We start from the raw sequence: 19,620 nt of genomic DNA on the forward strand, positions 1-19,620 counted from the left end.
ACAGGTCAGCTTTCTACTTTGGCTTTTGTTTAAAGGATTGCCTCGGGCAGCTTTTGAATGAGAAACTTCTGCCAGAGCAATTTAAAAGTGACAATGTAATCTAGAGTTATATTCTGCTAGTGAAAAAAAATAACCACTTTAAACAAAGTGAGTGGCTATATTCAAGGTCACTGTGCGATTTTGTGTGTGTGCGCATGTATGCATGCCCCTGTGGGTATGAGGTCACGTTTAACACTTTCTTTTTTCTGCAGTAAAAGAGATAAGGGAAGCGTTCTGGATCTAGCAGGGAAAAAGAGCAGAGGAAAGAGGGAAGGTTGCAAAACAACCTCTGAACTGTTTTTTTTTTTTTTTTTTTTTTTTTTAGACCCATGTCTCTTTCCCCCCACAGCGTGGCTGTTAATACCCTTCAAAAGTAAACCTTATTTCTGTGCCACTGAGCCATGCCTAGTCTAAACCTCCCAAGGGCTTGCAGTTTTTGATCCGAAGGTCCTTTTCATGGGTGCTAAGCCCATTTTTTGGCTTGTTTGTAAAACGCCTGCCTGTGTAGGCTGTGTATCTATATGTTTGTGTGGCTGTGTGCATGTGTGTTTATGGTATGGGGCAGGGTTATGGGGAATAAACCGTTTCACATATCTCCACCGTTTGTTGTTCCCACCTCCCCCACTCTCTCCCTCCCTCCCTGTGTACCCCCCCCAGTAGCAGGTTCCCCGCGGAGCCCCATCAATAAGACCACCCTGACTCTGATCAGTGTCATCAGCTGTGTGATCGGCCTGGTTTACTCCTCTCACCTCTCCTGCAGCCTCTCTGTCCGGGTAATCCTACATGTGCCGGAGCACCTCATCGCTGACGGTAAGGCTTTACACCAGCCTCAGACTGTGAATGCGGCATTTACTCACACACCTCTGTGGGCGCTCAAAGACCCCGTGGGGCTGAGCTGGCATTTTTCTGCCATTCTCCGGGGAATTAAGCGTGCTACATCTCTCAAACCGAGTGCCTGCGCTTTGCGGCCGAGCTGCCAATTTGACTTCCTCTCTGAAAGACAAAGGTAAATGTCAGGTCGAACACCCCCTCCCCCCGGCTTCCCCTGTGAAAAGCAACCCAACTGATGTGCCCTCAGAGCATCAGAGCACATTTAGGCCAGGTCGCAGTGACCACCCGCAGCAAACCCTCCATCACTCTTCCCTTTGTACTTTCTGGTATGTTCAACCACCTCACTAATGAATTTCAATGTAGCACCTGCAGAAAAAAAAAAAAAGCACCGCAGGGGCCAAGCACTGGCTCCTGCTGGTTCATTGGCATTTTTCAGCTGTCACAGGAGTGAGCTGGCAGTCCAGATATATTATAGACTGTGACTAGGCCCACTCATCTATCATCTGGAGGTCTGATTTGATTCGGAGCGCTGCTGCTTTCCGGTCGTATACGCTGGCCTGCCAGGGAGATATTAAAATTCCAGGGAGGCGCCCAGGGTGGGAACTTTGAAAGGAGAGATGAAAGATGGCGAATTCGCCTGTTGAATTACAAAACTGGGATCGATTTAGAATGTTTCCATAAATGTCTTCACAATCTCATCAGACTTGATTTGATGTCATGGTGAATCAGATGAAAATCTGGTTTCTACCACAGGGGAAAGAAGCTATTAATGCCAACAGCTGCGCATGTGTCTGCCTTCAAACACTGTGAAGAAAAGCTCAGAAACGTAGAGTCACACCTTTCTCCTTCCCTTTCACATCAGGGAAAGTAATCATCTGACGATGTTTGTGGATAACAATATCCACTGCTGTTCAGGATACATAACAAAGGACAGGACAAACTTTTCTGTGTGACTAAGTTGGAGATGGTCTAAAATAGAAATGTGGCAGAGGGTTATTACCTCAGACTGTATTCTGTAGGAATTGGTTTTCTACTGCGATCTGTGTCTGAGATGTATCCAAATTAAATAACTGTCTCTGGGCGGGTGTCCCTTCGGCCTAGTGAACTGCTGTGAATAACATGCTCATGCCAGTAGCAGCTGGGGATCTTTGTTACATTCTTACTTCATCCCTAGTCCTGGTCTTGGACTGTAATAATATCGTCCTGGATGGCCATCTGCTGGGAACTGGAAGTTCCTGTTTGGCATATAAAATTGGGTGAATGCTGAAAATACAAACTCACAGGATGGTAGGCAACCGACTTTTGAGTCATTCGCTTAAATCCACAAATGTCAACCTCATGGTGACGTTAGAGGAAAAGTCAGGGGATCACCAAAGTCATTAGGAATCCACAAGGACCAGGAAACCATGCACTTCTTTATAAATGTCAGTCTATCAAACAGTTGTTGGGATATTTCACTCTGGACCACTCTGGTCAGTGACCGGCCAACTGACTGGCCATCCTCAGAGCCACGTCACTACTGTGGCTATTACTGGGAGTGCTGAGCAGCACTACAGTTAATGCTGGGTAAGAAATGCTGCATAGTGTTTAATTTCACATTGTTTCTGTGAAATAAAATAAAAGTAAGTAAATGAATACATGATAAAAAATAATGTTTTAATGGGAGACTTATTGCTTAGAATTTTGATGGTTTATAATTTTCCGTTGCTGATGTGATATTGCTGCCTTTCTGTCTAACAACACTATTCAGACCCTGAGTGGCGTTCTGCACAGTGGGGCTTAAATTAGCTGTTAAGCTTGGTGATTGTTGCCGCGGAGGTCCATTCAGGCACATATGGCCTCCTGTAAGATTCACACTTAAGGTGATGATGAATGTCTGTATCAAGCTGGCTCCAGTTTCATGTTGTGATAATAAGGGTTGGTTAGTGCTCCCTTTTTTTGTATACATCCACAAAACATTTTATCAACTTTTTATCTTTAGAATTCACTTTATGACACAGAAACAAAAATACTGCATATACACGATTTCCAAAGACATCAAACAGGACATAAAATGTGTCATAAAAACAGAAACATGGCTGATTGGTGTCTCACATTTAAAAGTTTTTCTAAGGAATCTTATAACTCTCCACAATTAAGCAAACAAGATGCGTCCAGCCATTCGCAGAGTGCGCTCTAGTTTTAAAGGGATCATCAAAGGGGATGGCACTAACTAGGGCACACAGAGCCTGCCAAGAAGTCATTAAATATGCCTGGGTTAGCAAATGCCCACTGCATCCCATGTTTGCAAATGGACAGGGCTTTGGTCAATGAGTCTGGCTGCTAATTTACAGAGATCACAGAGCAGATAACTCGGTATCCTCTTCCAGGCAGCTGCAAACTGACAAGGAAACGCTTCACAAATAAACCTGGTTTCGAGTGTCTCCACTCTGTAAAGAATTACAGACGTCCGTCCACTCAGATGACAGCATCTGAGCTGCAAACCCTGTGACACCTCAGTCTTTAAGTGTATTCAATATAACTAATTGATTACACCTTGTAAAGGCAACTTATAGGTTGCGCCTTTCAACAATCTGTGAGATAAATGTAAATCTGTAAAATAAATTTGCATGAGAAATACAAGTTTGTGCATATATAGAAAATATTTGTATTTGTTTATTAAAAAAAAGACTGTGAAGAACAGAATCTGTGCACAAATTCTGTCAGAGGCGAAGTTACACAAAGACACTGTGAAAAATGTATGGGTTCAAGCTAGGGTCAATGTTCACAACACACATTAACTATTTGTGAACATCACTTTACAAGCTCAAAATCTCTTTGACCCTAACTTGATCCTATAAATTTGTGGCTTGCATTTATGTGCAAAGTCATAAACACTGAATGGACCCTTAAAGTCTGTAAGCACAGAGAAAGCATTGATCCAATGCTAAAAGTCAAGACAGATCCCACTGTGTCGTAGTTATTTAAGTTCCACTAATAATACATCTGTGAAGATAAAGGCAGAGGAGTGTCGTGTGTGTGCAGATTCCTGGGAGTTCAGGAGAAAGAAAAAGCTGCAAATCTCTTTATTAATTGTTAGTTGCTGAATACACAGTAAATAATAGTACAAAAATTTTGCGACATTGTTGAGATGGTTTCTTGGAGGTGAACCTGTAGAGAATCCTAAACAGCATCACAGACTTTCAGCTTTAACCAAGTTACTATCCAGGTGCTATGGCACGGGCATTGTATCCAGTTTAATCTGTATGAGCCATCATCTGAAACAAAACCGAATTAGCTGCATCCTGTATGTAAAGCCACTGACTTGGCAAGAAACACTTAAAATGGAGAGTCCATAATAGTTTCCCTCTGCACCAATGAGAATGAAGACGGTTTTTCAGTAAACCTGTAGCCAAACAAAGGCACGCATACATTAAACAGCCCAAACTACACTGACATTTGTAGCTTATTTACCGCATTGTCTGAATCTTCAGCATATTTGTTCAAGCACTGTGAAATACTGCACGTAGACACAGAATTCAAACCTCTGCTTTCTTCACTGTTGCCTTCCTCCTCCTGGTTCATGTGTTTGGCTGCAGGGCAAAAAACGAGGATGCCTCAGCTGCTGGCTGCCTGTGGTTACTGATAATAACAGTAACCAGCATATTAGCCTTGTTATTAGAGGTACTGCTTCATTAAAATGTTTCTCTCAGTTTGCATATTTTTATGTTTACTTTTACAGCTGTCAAGGTTTGTTGCCTTGGCTGGATGTCAGCTTTGACTTTAATGATACTAAATAATAATGATTCTTTTTCACTTTTCACAGTGGTGCTTCAGATTGCAGCCTCAGGCTTTTAGTGCAGTGGGTTTTAGTGTTAGGTTAATATTGGAACTAAATAAATCCTCAGCTGGATTTTTTTTTAATCAAATATTTATTTTATCAAACCATTTTATTTTGAAGGGTGTTTTTTTTTTCTCATTGAGCAATAAACTCCTCTACGGGGTGTCTCTTATTTGGCTGGAGATATTTACTGTATACGGTTCAAAATACAGCGTCAGTGTCCTTTTTTATTTCTTTTTCATATTTTTAATTAATGTCAAAAAATATCAAGGAACATTTCGAAATGGTAAAATCAACTTTCAGCCCAGATATATGTTATAGTTTTTTGGTCTCACATTCTTTTTTTTGTACTTACTGCCCTAATTTTAATTGCTTCTCATTCTCTCCTGCTTCCCCACCCTCTCTCCACCTGCCATCTATTAATTCTCTCCCTTTGCTTCTGTTCCATTCTTCCTTCTCTTCAACCCTCCATCCGTCCTTCATTTCTTCCCTCTGTATCTTCCTTCCTCGTCCTTCTGGCTTCCTTAGGATCAAGGTTCATTTTGCTGCAGGGGAGCCAGTTGGACGCCTCTGACTGGCTGAACCCAGCTCAGATCTTGTTGTACTACCAGCAGAACGCCAGCGGGCCCTGGGTCAGCGAGCTGTGCGGACGACGCCTCCTGGACCCCTGTGAGCACCAGTGTGACCAAGAGACAGGTAAACCAAGAGCATGACTTAAACAAGTATCAGCTCTGCACTGTACCAGGATTTGTTATCTGGCTGGGCTGGTGTGGAGTGGGGGGGTTACCTCTGAAAACAGCCACAGATACGATACATATCAGTGCACATCTGACAGAGTAAGACTGCAGGCAAACGTTTTCCAGTCTTTTGTGTAATATGAGGCATTTTTTTTTACTATGCAGAGATTTTTGTCTCCTGACTTTAGCCTTTAAGGAGGTGATTTCTCCCCTGGCAAGTCGTAAAGCTGCACCAAATCTGCTTAGAAGCATTCATCTTAAGAACAACCTCAGGGAACAAAAGGCCCTACCCTTGTTGTTCCATCACCCACAGGCGTCGTAGCTCACACAGCAACAAATAAGAAACAGACCAAGAGACTTTTAACCTTTGTCGATAAGTTAAAAGTGGATGTGGGTGTTAATAAGTGGTGCAAGTATTCAAATCCTGAAAGCAGCAATGCAGCAGCATAGAAACACACTATTGTAAGTAAAAGTTGTGTGTTTCAGTTGTCAGCAGAATGCACCAAAGGTTAAAATAGGCTGCTCTTACTTCAGAAGCGTGGCCCTGTGAGTGTCTCACCGTTACACAGTATGTAATATGGCTGGATTAATATTACTGGTGCGTGAATGTGGAGGCAGGTGTGTGGATGAAGCCGCAGTGCACCCACCTACTAAGACACCACTACACCACTGATAGAAACTTAATTCTGTCTTAGATGATTTGAGCATGGTCTTTGCTCTCTGGCTTTGTAGGTGACCAGCTTCCATCACCTTTCTGTGGAGACTTCAGTTAGGTTAGGCTACTTCACATGTGTGATTTACATTCATATAGGTACATATTCCTTTTAATAAAATAGTTATTGATGTATTTTATCTTACTATTATTTAATTTATCTTATTATTTTTCAGTATTATTTAAACTTTGTTTAACATGGCAAATCAGTCAAAGAGAAAATGTATAGAGGGGCTTGTGACCTATTCAGTTCTTCAAAACTGAGTGGACAGTTGAAGAAAGCAGTTGCTTGTGTGAAGTTGTCTTGATGGTGTTATTATGGAGGACTCAGTGTTTATTCACTCATTGCCACTGGTTTGTAAACTTGCTGTTGCTGGAGGCAGATGGGGACATTCCAGTGTCTGCAGATCTTTCAGTCTCTGTGTCCGTCACTCGCTGTTGTCTCCATACTGGTGACTCTTGTTAGAGCGCCCAAAGCACAGTGACAGTTACTCAGTCTGTAGGAGGAAGGAGTCTTCTTTTTTTTTTTTTTTTTTTTTTTAATTGTTTACAGGTGTGACCATGACTCTGCTCAGCTGGGCTGCAGGGGCTGAAATGGAAAATAGATTGCCTGCAGCACTTGACCTGGTTTTCTCCAGGGGGCCTGCATGTGGAGCTGATCAATTACTTTGCATGTCTCCACTGTCAACTTCATTTGTACTGTAGCTAACAGCAGGAAGACTATATACAGCGTGCAGTTTAAACTGCATCATTTTTATGATGCACAATTTAAAAAAAAAAAGAGAGAAAAAAAGGTAAAATTCCATTGATAAACTATAATGGAAATGAAAAGTAGTACATGTAATTAATTTGCGTCAAGCTACTAAATGTAGAAAATATTTTATTCTGCTTTTGCAGATGTAACTTTCCACTTAGTGCTCAAATCTCTGAGCTCCTACACACCTCCTCACCTTAAAAAGTTAAATATCTACTGCAGATAAACAAACTCTTATGTATCAGTTATGCAGATAATAATAAATAATACATGTTATTTACACAATGCTTGTCAAGATACTCTAAGATACTTCATGCAACAGTTAAATAAAAGAACCTACATATACATATTATGTTCTGACTGAGTCTGTCCTGGGCTGACACCTCTGCTGGTTTCACCTCCTGTTGCTCACACTGTGAGGCTGATTTTTTTTTTTTTTTTTTTTTTTTTTTTTTTTTGTTAACTCAGAGTTAACAGGTTGCATTACGATGAATTTCCCTTGCTCTTCCTGTCCAACGTGTAACGTCACAGCTGATTGTTTTGACGTTGATGTTAAAGGACAGTTTTTTCAAATCTGTCTTAAAACAATCGTCTGGTTCCCATATGAAGCAGACAGGTTTGGTTTGCTCTAATCTTTGGTGCTGTTTATACATGCCATTATGAAAGGACTGTTGATTTTTGTCCCTCGTCACTTAAACTGACAGGGCATGAGACAGGGGTCTTAATGGCCAGTATGAACAGGAGGAAGGATCACAGTAAGAAAAGGCTGTTTCAGTGTTTGCACAGGCACCTGACTATTGATTTAAGACAGACTGGAATAACTCTGAACCTGTCCTTTAACGTTATTGACCCTAATTTTAGTCCACACACAATGACAATCAGACATCTGAAGGTATAGACAATTTTCTCTTCTTTTCAGAAATCTGTTTCACTCTTCTGTTGCATTGCAGATAGTTTATTTTCTTTAGCACAAGAATGTCTGCTACCAATGGACTGTAGACGGATAGATGAATAATGGGTTGAAGACAGGATAAATATAAAGTTGATGGCACGCCTGAAACGACAAATTCTTGTAAATAAATGTACTGGTGGCACAGTATGTTGAGGAAAAGCGACACATCAATAACTGATGGTACATTATATAAATTCTTCTCTGTGACACAAAAAGCTGAAGATTGGACGAGTTAACAGTGAAAAGTAAACACCAACTTTTAGCACATTGTTGTAGTCTTCAAATTTAATGTCTCTACTGGGCTCTCTGTGATCACGCAACTCTCGGCTGCTTACAATTTATATCTTTGCAGTCGTTATGAAATTGCTTGCCGCATTCGGCTGTTTAACAAGACACTGATTTAAAATGCAGCTGGGAATTTGAAAGCAGTTCCTTGGCTGCAGTGGCGTGACTCACAGCTGCTGATTGATGGATGTAATACATGATGCATGCTCTTTAAAAACTCGGGATCTGGTCTTCATGAAGAATCACTTTCACCTAGTTGTTAAATATGAACGACCAACCAACAATCATGACTCACAAACATAAAACATATGTAGAAGATGTAACATTTCATATAAAATTTTGAGAAAATACATTGAGTATGCACCCATTGTTATAAAATCTAATCATTGTACAGAATGTGCCTTTACCATCTTCTCCCTAACAGCTGAAATTAGAGCCATGTGCAGATACTGTACCTAATGTTTTATTTAAGCCACAGGCCCCATTCAGATTCCTAATGATGAGAACAGTGAGCCGATAAAACGGAATTGTAGAACATTTTGTTGTTTAACAAACTCTTTATCTCTTTATCTCTGGCTGCCAATGAATACAGTTCGATCTGCCTTTCCTCCTAATTCAATATGCAGAAAATTGTATTAACATAGTAGACACTCTTAAGCAAAAAAAAAAAAAAAAAAAAAAATCAGTCATTGCTGGGTGAGGGTTGGGGTGGCTGCTGCGGAGGCTTTGCAGAATTCTTAAACTCTAGTGTAGTGGATAATACCATGAACTTTGATGTGGGAAAACTGGATTCAAATCCCACAGAGCACACAATTAAGTGCTAGAGATTAGCATTCAAAGTTGGCATTAGGTGTGTAAGTTGGCAGGGAGGCTCAGGTGATGGGGAACGGCAGGAACATAGGAGTTACTGCAGGGTAGATGCGAGTGGCTGACAGGAGGGTTAGTGCATTGCAGGAGAAAAGGAGATTAAGAGTTGACTGATGTTGTGACACCATTACTCGAGGTCCCTGAACTGGTCTGTGCCAGTCTAGGCATGTAACATAACTGAAGCAGGAAATGTATCGCAAACTCACAGGTGGCACCTCCGAACAAAACGAAAATGAAAGGCCGTTAATGCTCTTTAATGGTAACATATGGGCATTTCCGTTTGTAAAACATGTCATTTTTTTATGCAGTTCAACACAGGTGAGGGGCTTGCCAGGGGATATGTGCAGAAGTATTCGATGTATCACAGATAAGGGGTTTCCCAGCATCACAGTGCTAAACTAATGCTGGCATCGTGTTCCTCATCAACTGAACCTGTACTGCAGGGCCCCTGAGCTGGCCCCTGCCAGACTAAACCCTATCACAAAGTGACACATCATCTAAGAACTTCAGTGTACTTTTGTCACTTAATGATGACATACAAAATATGCATATTTCACATGTGTCAGTGCTGCTGTGGTTAGAGATGTAGGATATGGTCAGAGTCATATCATGCATAGTGTTCGAGGGTTAGTGTTTATGGTTAGGATAAACCTAACCAACCACCCTGACTCGTTTTGGTGAATAACTTCTGAACTTTGAGGATCTGTCGAAAGAGTCGTGGTGGTTCTCCCTGAGCATGTGGTCAGCCTATTGAATCATGGTTACCATCATGTGACCAGGTAGGGTATGGTATCCCTAATGCTAAGACTTTTTGGCTAATAGCTTTCTAACCATGAGGCACAGATAAAAAAGTTGATGAAATAGCAGCTCTCAGCACTCAGGCGTTACTTTCAGGGAATAGAAATTAGTGCAGTTGTTGTAATGACTTGAGTTAACTTCTCTCACATTCAGAAATAGCTGTGATTCTGACAAGAAAAATACATTTTACATAATATAACAAAAGCAGAGAAACAACAAAACTTCAAATGACTTTCTGTGTGAAAAAATGCATTAACTTTCTTCTGTCGCATAAGCCTTAAATGAGCATCAACAGTCTTGTTGTTTGCTTATAAAAAATAACCAGCCTCAGTTTTACGCGCTGTAAATAAATGTCTCTACTTATAATAGAACTGTGGTATGGAGGCTAGAGGTGTAATGCAAAGCTACTATCTGTGTCTGCTTATTTCACAAAAATATCTATATTCAAGCACATACTGGATGTGGGGGAGCCTGTTTTCAAATGCTATTTAAACTCCTCAGGCCTATGTGGAAAAATTTGATCTGAATCTGAACCACTGGATCTGAATAAAAGACAAAAGACGATTCCAGGCACTGTCTCTGATCTCTACTGGTGATTTCCAAATCGGAGAATCTCCTAACCAGGTCGCTAACTTCAGCTCATCAGTTCACATCTACTGTCAAGTTGCACAATGTACCAGGCTTCGATATCAAGACATGAAGTAAAAAAATATTGCCAGAGCAAGAAGCCCAGTTTATTCTGCACTGTCCAGCAAATCCAGTGAAAACTGATGAACCTCTCTGAACATCTGAAAAACCAACCTAAATCTCTCTGTACCTACCTGTTAGCATTTAGCCATTTTATTTCCATTTTATCAAATCTGGATGATGGTAAATCACGCTGCTCCTTCCGTACAGACATTCATCACCTGGGTTATTGGTATTGTCTTGGAAAGTCTCTGCCAGCGCGTCACTAAAATTATGAGTGCAGTAAGAAATCTCACACTTAGAGCAGAGAAACTGTCTTCCCTTGTTTTGGATCCATTATTCAGCAGCTTAACTCTCCCCTGGGCAATACAGAGTGAGTTCTGAGACCTTTCAATGAATCAAAAAGCTGGACCAGTGTGTCTCATGCCTGCCTTTCTGGGACTCATTTTTGAGACTCACCCACACACCCGAACCCACACTCTGCCCACTCCTTAAAATGATATATGGACCAGCAGCACCGATAGCACGGCTTCTGTAATTGTATTGTAAAATTGCATTTTTCATATGATGCATTTGTAATGAAACCATTGTGCATATGTGTCCTTTTGTGTGTGTGTGTGTGTGTGTGTGTGTGTGTGTGTGTGTCTCAGCGTGACAATGTGCACATGAGACTGAGTGAATGTGTGTGTGGGCTGCAAGGAGATTGCGGAGGTGCTATAGATAGCTTAAATCCAATCCTCTTTTCTGCTGGAGGAGATACTGATGAAAACTGAGATGGGCTGCGACAATATCTGTGCTACTCCTCTAAGACATTAAAAAAAAAAAAAAAAAAAAAAAAAAAAAAGATGGTGGATGTTTTTAACGAGCGGCGCTTCCCTTCCTACAGAGCCCTGAATCTGGAAGATTTGGGTGCGGATGTTTGTAGGCTGTTCTTCCCTCATCTGCTTTCCCTCTCTCTGCCTGCTCTGCTCTGCTCTGTGTGTGTTTGGGGGACATACAGAAACATGCTCTGCCTCCAGAGATGTATGTTCCCATATCATGTGACATTGGCTTGATTTATGTGCCTGCATAATGGATCAGCATGTAGATATTTGCTTGATGAGCTGAATAATTTTGTGCACAAGTGATACAAAGGGAAAGAAGAAGGAGAAAACCTGGTGCCCACACAACAGATCGTGAGGCTATTTAAGGGCCATCGGTACGTTTAGCTCAACCTGGTCGCCCTAGATACAGTTCTGCGTTTTTAAAAGGTGAAAAGTAGAAGGGTGAGATGTGACGAAAACAAAGTGTGAAGCTTAGAAAGCGGCTCGGTGCCTGTATATTGGGCAATTAGGAAATGTAACACCTTGAAAAACAAAGTTAAAGCTGAGTGCCATGACCTTAGAGTGCGATGAAACACTAATTAAAGCAAGATGAGGCGTTTAGCATTGTTCAGCAGCTATGTAACAAATCTAAATGCAACTCTACAGCTTCCTGTCATCTCACGGCTGCTCCAGCATGACTTTTTTTTGTGTTTTTTTTTTTTTTTCTGGACACAGTTTAGACTGTCATTCAACGTGCAAAATTAGCTTTCTAGTGGCAAACATTTCAGCTCTTTCACTGCACATTTAACAAAGCAGGCAAGTAGCAATTATGTTCAGAGCTACAGTATCTGCATGTTGGGAGTACCGCCAGGAAAAGTGCTGGAGCAGCCAGGTGATAGTAAGGAGTATATGAGGAGGCGTTTCATTTCTTTACTGGGGCTGTCACTTTTTCTTTTTTTTTTTTTTAAATCGAGTTTGAATAATTTGAAGTGGCATGTAAGTCGTTCAGACTAATTTGAACGCGATCCATATGCCGTATTCCCCCATCTTACCGGTGATGGCTTTTTTATGAGCTTCTGGCAAGAGTCCTGAGGATGAGTGTGATGAAAAGCAAAATGTAGTCAGATGAGGTTGTAAAGCTGACGTTGCTCCACTCATTTCTGGTGCTTCCGCTGTTTCACTTGGGTGGGAAACTAGGAGGTGAGTCCTCAGAGTTGTTGTCGTTAAGCAGCACATGTTAACTTGAGTTACTTACCTTTGTTGGTAATTTTGCCACCTATGGTGAAGAATCCAAAATACTTCTACACACTGCTTTTCCGTCTCCATTTTTGTTTATTAACTTAGTTTATTGATAGCTCAGTAGGGCATACAACAGGTCAAGCTAAGAGTGAACTATAAGAGCGCCCTCTGCTGGACCACAGGTCAAATGCTCTGATGCAGTAAATTCAAGTCATTACAGTTTGGATATATTATTTTTACTTTGAGCTAATGTTTAGACTTGAAATTAAAAGTAACAGCCCTAGTTCCTCCTATGGCACATCACACAGCACTGATTGGTATCACTGATACCAATGATGCTGCAGTGCATGCTGGTATCTGTGTGTGTTTATTGGGTTCCAATTTACGTACATATTGATCCTCAGACAGTACGTGAGGAATCTTATTTTCAGGAGATAAAATATAAGAATAAAATGATTTTCTTATAGATAAAATAAAATGATTAAACCATTTCCTTTAGTTCAAGTCCAGCACTTGGACAGTACATGCTGTGGCCCAGTCTTTGAGAATGATCATATCACAATGGACATAAATGATGATCAAATCCATGAAAAGAGGAACCCCAGTTTGAATTTTCCTTTAATGCAGATCCAGTTGGCTTCAGATCTAGATCACATTTTCGAGAACGTAGGTCGAACTGTTCTACGTGGGCTCAGACTTAAACCTTTCTCTCTTAACTGAAATGATCTTAGTCCTGTACCTTTTTGACTTTGGCTTTTGTGTCAGTGACAAGATGATGTTGCAACTGCAGACTGAAATGTTTTTCTACCTTGTTTTTCTCTGTCCATCTTTTGTCTGTTTCAGTTTTTCTCCCCTTCAATTTATTCTGGCTAAACACTACAAATAATTAAAGCTCTCAAATTTCTTTGTATTGTAAATGGAAGTTGAATGTTTATAGCACTTATACTGTTGCATGTGCAGCACCAGAGGAGGATTATTTATTGAAAAAGGCACAAAATATTCACATCTGTTTTCTTTGTCTTGAGTAGGATTTAGTGTTTGTTTTTTTCAGGTCTCTCATTCAAAGCTCTTTTGTGCTTGATCTTTACTGGACCCAGTCTTAGAACTGATGTGGGCTCCACTCAAGAGCCCACAGAGATGCTCTTGAAAATAAGTAGGCTATCAAATATAAACAGACTCAAAAGCGCAAACTACTTGATTTATTCCCTTTTTGTTCAAATAAAATCTGTGAATATGATTTCTTTGAGCCTGGCAGGTACTGACAGTTGACCTTTTCCATTAACAGTGGTGAATAAAGGCCAAGGGCATGTGACCTTCACTTGCCTCCTATTGAGCACGAGCAGAACATGTTGTACATGTTACTCCTGGGTAACCCTCTAAACCAAAGGTGAGACCCCATCAATCACAGTGAGCAAAGTCAAGGCCGACATTTCTCCCGGGAGCTGACAGCAGAACAAAAAAGCTGATGCTCCACTGTTCTTTGCTAAAAGGCTTCACTTATCAGGAGGATGCCAACACAGAGCACGGGCCAGATCCAAATCCCTTTACCAATGTATTTTAGATGATCTCAGTGCTTCAGTCTGTAGAGGCAGCACAGATAAGCAGTGTTGCATGTGATCCTGTTAACAGTTGCCCCGAAATGTTGCCTTAGACCTGAGTACTAAGTGGATTTTGGGGCAGCACAGTCACAAACAGGTTTTTCTTTAGTAAATATTGACAGTTCCAAGTGTCTATTCATTAGACTAATCAATGATATAATCACTTTCCATTAGGCAGGGGGTTGTTCAGTCACTGGAACCAGTCAGATAACTCTGAAAAACGCTAATAAAAACCGAGTCTATTAAATCTAGACATTTGGAGTAATGATTCAAAGTTAACTTGAGTATCGACTTTCAGGATGTCTGGCAGTCTTCTCCATTGTGCAAATTAAGCCTCAGGAACTAAAAAGTTAGAAACTACTGAGAAACTCAAAGTTGTTTTTGTGTTTCCGCTGTGTTTCAGGACCTGTGCAGATTAGGCAAATTAGGCAAGGAACAAATTTAATGGTGGCCACGTGATTTGAGAAGTAATCTTTACGTGTGATGAAACAAGACTGAACCATAGCGATTCTTGTGATTCACGGCTGCTGGTGCAACGATATCCTCCAACTCAAAAACATGAAAGTCAAAACATCGCAGTTCTTTCTGGCTCCGAGATGAGAGGAGGGCTTTTGTGAAGTGAAGTTCACCTCAGGATGTGCCTTTTGGCCACAAGCGATACGAACACGAGCAGCAGCTCAGTGTGTGACAGCTCAGACAGACTGATTTCCAAATCTGAATGAAAATCAAGTTTATTGTTTCCGAACAGACGCCCCTCCCTGTCTCTGTATTTTCTCTGTGCTTTCGTGGAATCATAGAAACCAGGATAAATGCACATTTTTTACTCAAGTTAAAACATTTTCAACCTTGGCAGTTGCATCTTCTCAATTCACAATGCTTCATGTTTTTGCTTTGACATTGTTTGTTTGCGTTCATCTCCAAATGTTGCTTCATGTTTTAACATACAACTGAACCTCAGAATTCATTGCATTTGCTTTGAGAGCTTTAATTTGTGGGCAACTAAGGTGAGAATGTTAGTCCAGAAAGTTGATGTGTTTGTTCTCTGTCTTCATAAGAATATTTTTATTATCCAGGTATTGTTTTATTTTTTTTTTTTAGCTTGCGAACTACTGTAGCTGGTGAGCTTATCAGTACCATGCCTGCTAGCCTTGAACAGTGCAGATCAGCCACAATAGCCTACCAAATTAGCTGGATTGCTAACTGACAATGGTTAGCACCTTGCTAGTAAACGAGCTCGCTGACTTCGACCAGACCCCGAGGCCTAGTTTATGGTCTCTCAGAGCCAGGTGTTAAGATGTGCTGTCCAGCCTCATCAGAAATCAAAAGTATTTATAGCTGTTCTGCACAGACACACTGGAAGGCGGAGTGAAAGGCCAGCTGAGGTAGAGAGAGAGAGAGAGAGAGAGAGAGAGAGAGAGAGAGAGGCGGGGTGGGGGGTGCTGTATGAGAGGTACAAAGCCTGGCTACTCTCTTATCCCCACACAGCTGACCAATCACAGCAGGAAGTGGATGTGAATGCTGGATGTCTGAATGTTGGAAGTTACAGAGATTGTGGGACACAGATCTGTCCGATGTTGGAAAGGACTAAGGGGCGGCTTCTGATACTACCTGACGACAGTAAATTTCACTTAAGAGTCGATGTATTGGGAATTGACCTAAACTATTTAATGCCTGTATTGTTGTATTTCAAAGGAGTTGCTATTCATTATGCTTGTATTAGCTTTGTGTGCATTTATTAGAGGAGCTATTCAGACTTTTTTTTTTCCAAATAAGAAATTCAAGACAGGACTAAGCAAACATTATTTTCATGCTAATTGTGCTTTAGGCTAAGAAAACTTATTATGCAACATGAGGGATGTCAATTGCAAGAGTCAATTAAAAGCACTGATGCTGGAAAAGTTTGGGAGCTTTTTGCTGAGAAATTTGGGCAAAAACATGACTTGAATGTCTCAAAAGAAAAAAAAAAAAAACAATGACTACATCATTAAAAATAAGAGAAGATTAAGAGTGCTCTATCTGCCTGAAGAGGATCCTCTTTGGGATAGCTCTCATGGAGAAAAATGAAAGGAGTGGAGCAAAGGGAATTCTCCAATGAATTAAAAAAAAAAAAAAGGCTTGACTATAATGAACACATGATTGAATCACTGCCTTTCTGCTTGCAGGAGAATGCCTCTGCCTAGACGGCTACATGAAGGACCCGGTCCACAAGCACCTCTGCATCCGCAGCGAGTGGGGGCCCAATCAGGGGTAAGTTATTCTAATCACCTGATGAGGGTTTATGATTGCTCATTATCAGGCCGAGAGGAACTGCTGGATAAATCATTTACAACACGGGAATCCTCCTACGCATCTAACAAGGCCATTCATTTTTCTTGGACAGATAAATCAAAACGATGTGTGATGCTAATGATGCCAATTAATATACAGAATCAGGCAAAAACCAAAGGAGCACCTAAACAACACAGAATCATGAGCAACTAATTAAACATACACAGAAAATAGAGTTATCTACTATAGACAGTGCAAAGCAAATTATTTGCTTAATTAAAAAAGAAAATGTCAGATAGCAGTGTAAACAGAATCTATTACCAAGACAGATTTTGTCCACATTGACAGCAAAGACATCTTAAGTGCTGTGAAAGGTTCTGACATGTTTACTTCATGATAATAAACACAGCCTCTTTCAAGTTGCCGTGAGGATGTCAAATGCTGGAGGGCCAGCAATTTTCTCCAGCTTAATCAGTGTACAACAGAGGATCCTACTCAGTAGGAGGCAATTTTCTTGGGCCTCCACCTTCAGATATGTGACAAACATGTGTGAGAAATCTGGGAGTCATTTTGGACTTTTTCCACACAAGAGTAATGGCAAAGGTAAAACTTTGAAAACTGTGTCTCTTTTTGAAATCTGCAGGACCGTCTCTCATACTTTATTACTTCACATGCTGACTTCTAACACAACTAACTCATGTGGGAGACATCACTATGTCACCTGTAGCTACTTCAAAATGCTGCAGCGAGACTCCTCATTGGTTCCTAGAGGAAAGACCGATCTCCCTTGTAGTGTCCTCAGGCCCCTCAGATCCTCTGATCACATACGCCTCACTGTTTCATGTTCCCAGTCAAAGTTCAAAGGTGTCCGAGCTTTTTTCCATTGCTTCTCCCAGACAGTGGAGCAGTTTGCCTTCACTGTCAGATCTTACCCTTCTGCTGCCAATTCTCTTTTAATCCCAGCTAAAGGCACATCTCCTCTAGTATGAGTCAAGATCCAAAAAAATCTAGAATCCAGAAATTCCCATAATTCAGCCAATCGCATCTTTTCTTCTTCTTTTTTTTTTAATTCAAAAACCTCCAAATTTCTACTTTGTAATGTTTTTGTTTGATTTTGTTTTTTACTTTTTGTTATAATTTTGCACCATCCAAGCCCAATTGGTGGATTGCCTCTAAAACAAAAATACTTAAGCTTAAAAATACAGTTGTATGAATTTTAACACCATCAATAGATCACATTTTCGGCCAGTGGTGAGTCATTAAAGTTGTAGGTGCTTTATCATGCTTTTCTTTTTCTTGCTCATATCTTTGGGCGCAAGGTCACTTCTTCTATATTACCATAATGATTCCAAGTGATGACTTGATATCTTTTGGCTTTGAAAATTGCTGTTTCAGACTTTGTGGCAGGAAGTCATATAAATGCCTAATTGGGTTCACATTTGCTTGTTAAGAAGTCCTTGACATTTGGCTAACACCGCTGCCACAGTGCCAATCACTGGGTGACCACACAGGCTGTATGCGCAGGGATGTTACTGTACAAGTACAAGTCACCTCCTCAGAAAAGACAGCGCTGACCTACAGGACACTTCCCTCTGTGACAGTGGTTTGGGGGAGTGTTTTATTAGTTGCAAGATGCGTCATATTTCAGTTTGAGGTGTTTGGTATTGGACTGCTCAGTGTGTGCTGAGGTGTTGAACAAAAGGATGATATATATTGTGGAAAGGAATAAATTTGTCAACCATCACAGAGCCATACTGTTCACTGTGCTCTCTCTCTCTCTTTTATATGTCTGGGTGTATGAGACCATTTTGAGCAATGTTGCAGATCAATGCACAGGACTGCTTAATAGCGCTATTGGATTTTTATGTGATATGTGCTGAATGTGATGAAGCCTCTTGATTTTTCAGGTATTTAACTGACTGGATTAACCCCAAACAGGATATCACATCTACGATGTGATAAATGAGCTCCTGTTGCTGCTCATGGGTTAGATTTTAAAATTCAAGGCAGTCACCTCTACACTGATGCAATCGCTAAGTGGTAACTGTAAATTTTAATGCAGGGAGTAAATGAAAAGTGAGATGGGATATGATTGACAGAAACATGAGTAGATGTAATACCTATCAGTAAAAATGTAAAAGCCTTAATATGTATTTTGTGACTTCTTTTGGAAATTAAATGCGACATCTGAATTTCCCCCTCAGCCCACCCAACTGTGCACCTCTGTATCTCATTTCACTGGTGCTCTCTCCCAGTGTCCCTGTCTCTGTGTGACAGAGTGGGCACCCTTGGGTGATTTAAATGTTTAATGACCATAGCCTGTGGCGTGGAAGCCGCTCCCTTCTTCCTTGATGTTCTTTTTGCTTACAGTAGTGTAGGAGTTTGCTCAGAATGACATTGGGCCCCTGTCACTTCTCCTCCTCACACTCTCACTTTGCAGACTGTTTAGTCCCCGAGCTGCCACTCCCCATTAATCTCCATCATTCTCCCTCTCTCACTTCTGCCTGTTGGCATCTGTCTCATCCCCTCCATGTTCCTCTATCTCTCTCACTCTCACTGTGTCTCACTTTTTCCATCGTCTGCTCTCTCCGTCACTCTCCTTCTCTCCCTCCTTCTGTGTGTCTCTTTCTCCCATTCTGTCTCATCCTGTCATCCCCTCTTATCCCCTCCCCTGGTAAATAGATATGAGCCAAAGTCACATTGCATGTCAGCTGTCAGAGAACACATTTTTCAATCAACATGTTTACACATAGCACACGCTGTAATGCTGCCTGTGATTTGTGGGGCTTTGGAAGGCGGGAATGACGCAAAGTTAGACATAGAAACATGGCTTGTGATTTCAGGAGGTTTAGATTAGGAGGATGGGTACACTGAAAAATTTAATGCTTCTCCGGCTTTGATTTTAATACAGTTTTATTCTCTCTCCTCTTTTTTGTCTCTTCCTCTGATCTGTTCTTGTTTTTCATGCCAGTCCCTGGCCTTACACCATCTTCCAACGTGGTTTTGATCTTGTGATGGGAGAACAACCCTCTGATCGCATTTTCAGGTAAGGGGAACTTCACAAAACTTTGTTTTGTGTTATGACTACATTTTCCATGGTGCTGCACAATGCGTCCTGCACAGAAGACTGTATAGTCAAATAACTTGTTATATCTCCGGTACACTAGCTTTGATTGTCTCCCTCCCTTACGATTATGGGAGGATCCTGAGCTCTGTAGCTGAGGCTGTCA

The 19,620-nt window shown here is 41.0% G+C and overlaps 1 protein-coding gene across 1 annotated transcript in view; it reads left to right on the forward strand.

Annotated features, from left to right (window-relative positions):
- Positions 1-19,620, forward strand: part of astn1 (astrotactin 1) — a 336,997-nt gene that overhangs the window by 101,067 nt on the left and 216,310 nt on the right. Inside the window, exons 7-10 of the mRNA XM_041055289.1 lie at positions 700-849; positions 5,219-5,386; positions 16,285-16,369; positions 19,362-19,436. Of these exons, the coding sequence (XP_040911223.1) occupies positions 700-849; positions 5,219-5,386; positions 16,285-16,369; positions 19,362-19,436 (478 nt within the window). The remainder of the gene's footprint in view (positions 1-699; positions 850-5,218; positions 5,387-16,284; positions 16,370-19,361; positions 19,437-19,620) is intronic.

This window comes from Toxotes jaculatrix, chromosome 14 (genome assembly GCF_017976425.1).
Source record: "Toxotes jaculatrix isolate fToxJac2 chromosome 14, fToxJac2.pri, whole genome shotgun sequence".
In the NCBI taxonomy this organism is placed as follows: Eukaryota; Metazoa; Chordata; class Actinopteri; family Toxotidae; genus Toxotes; species Toxotes jaculatrix.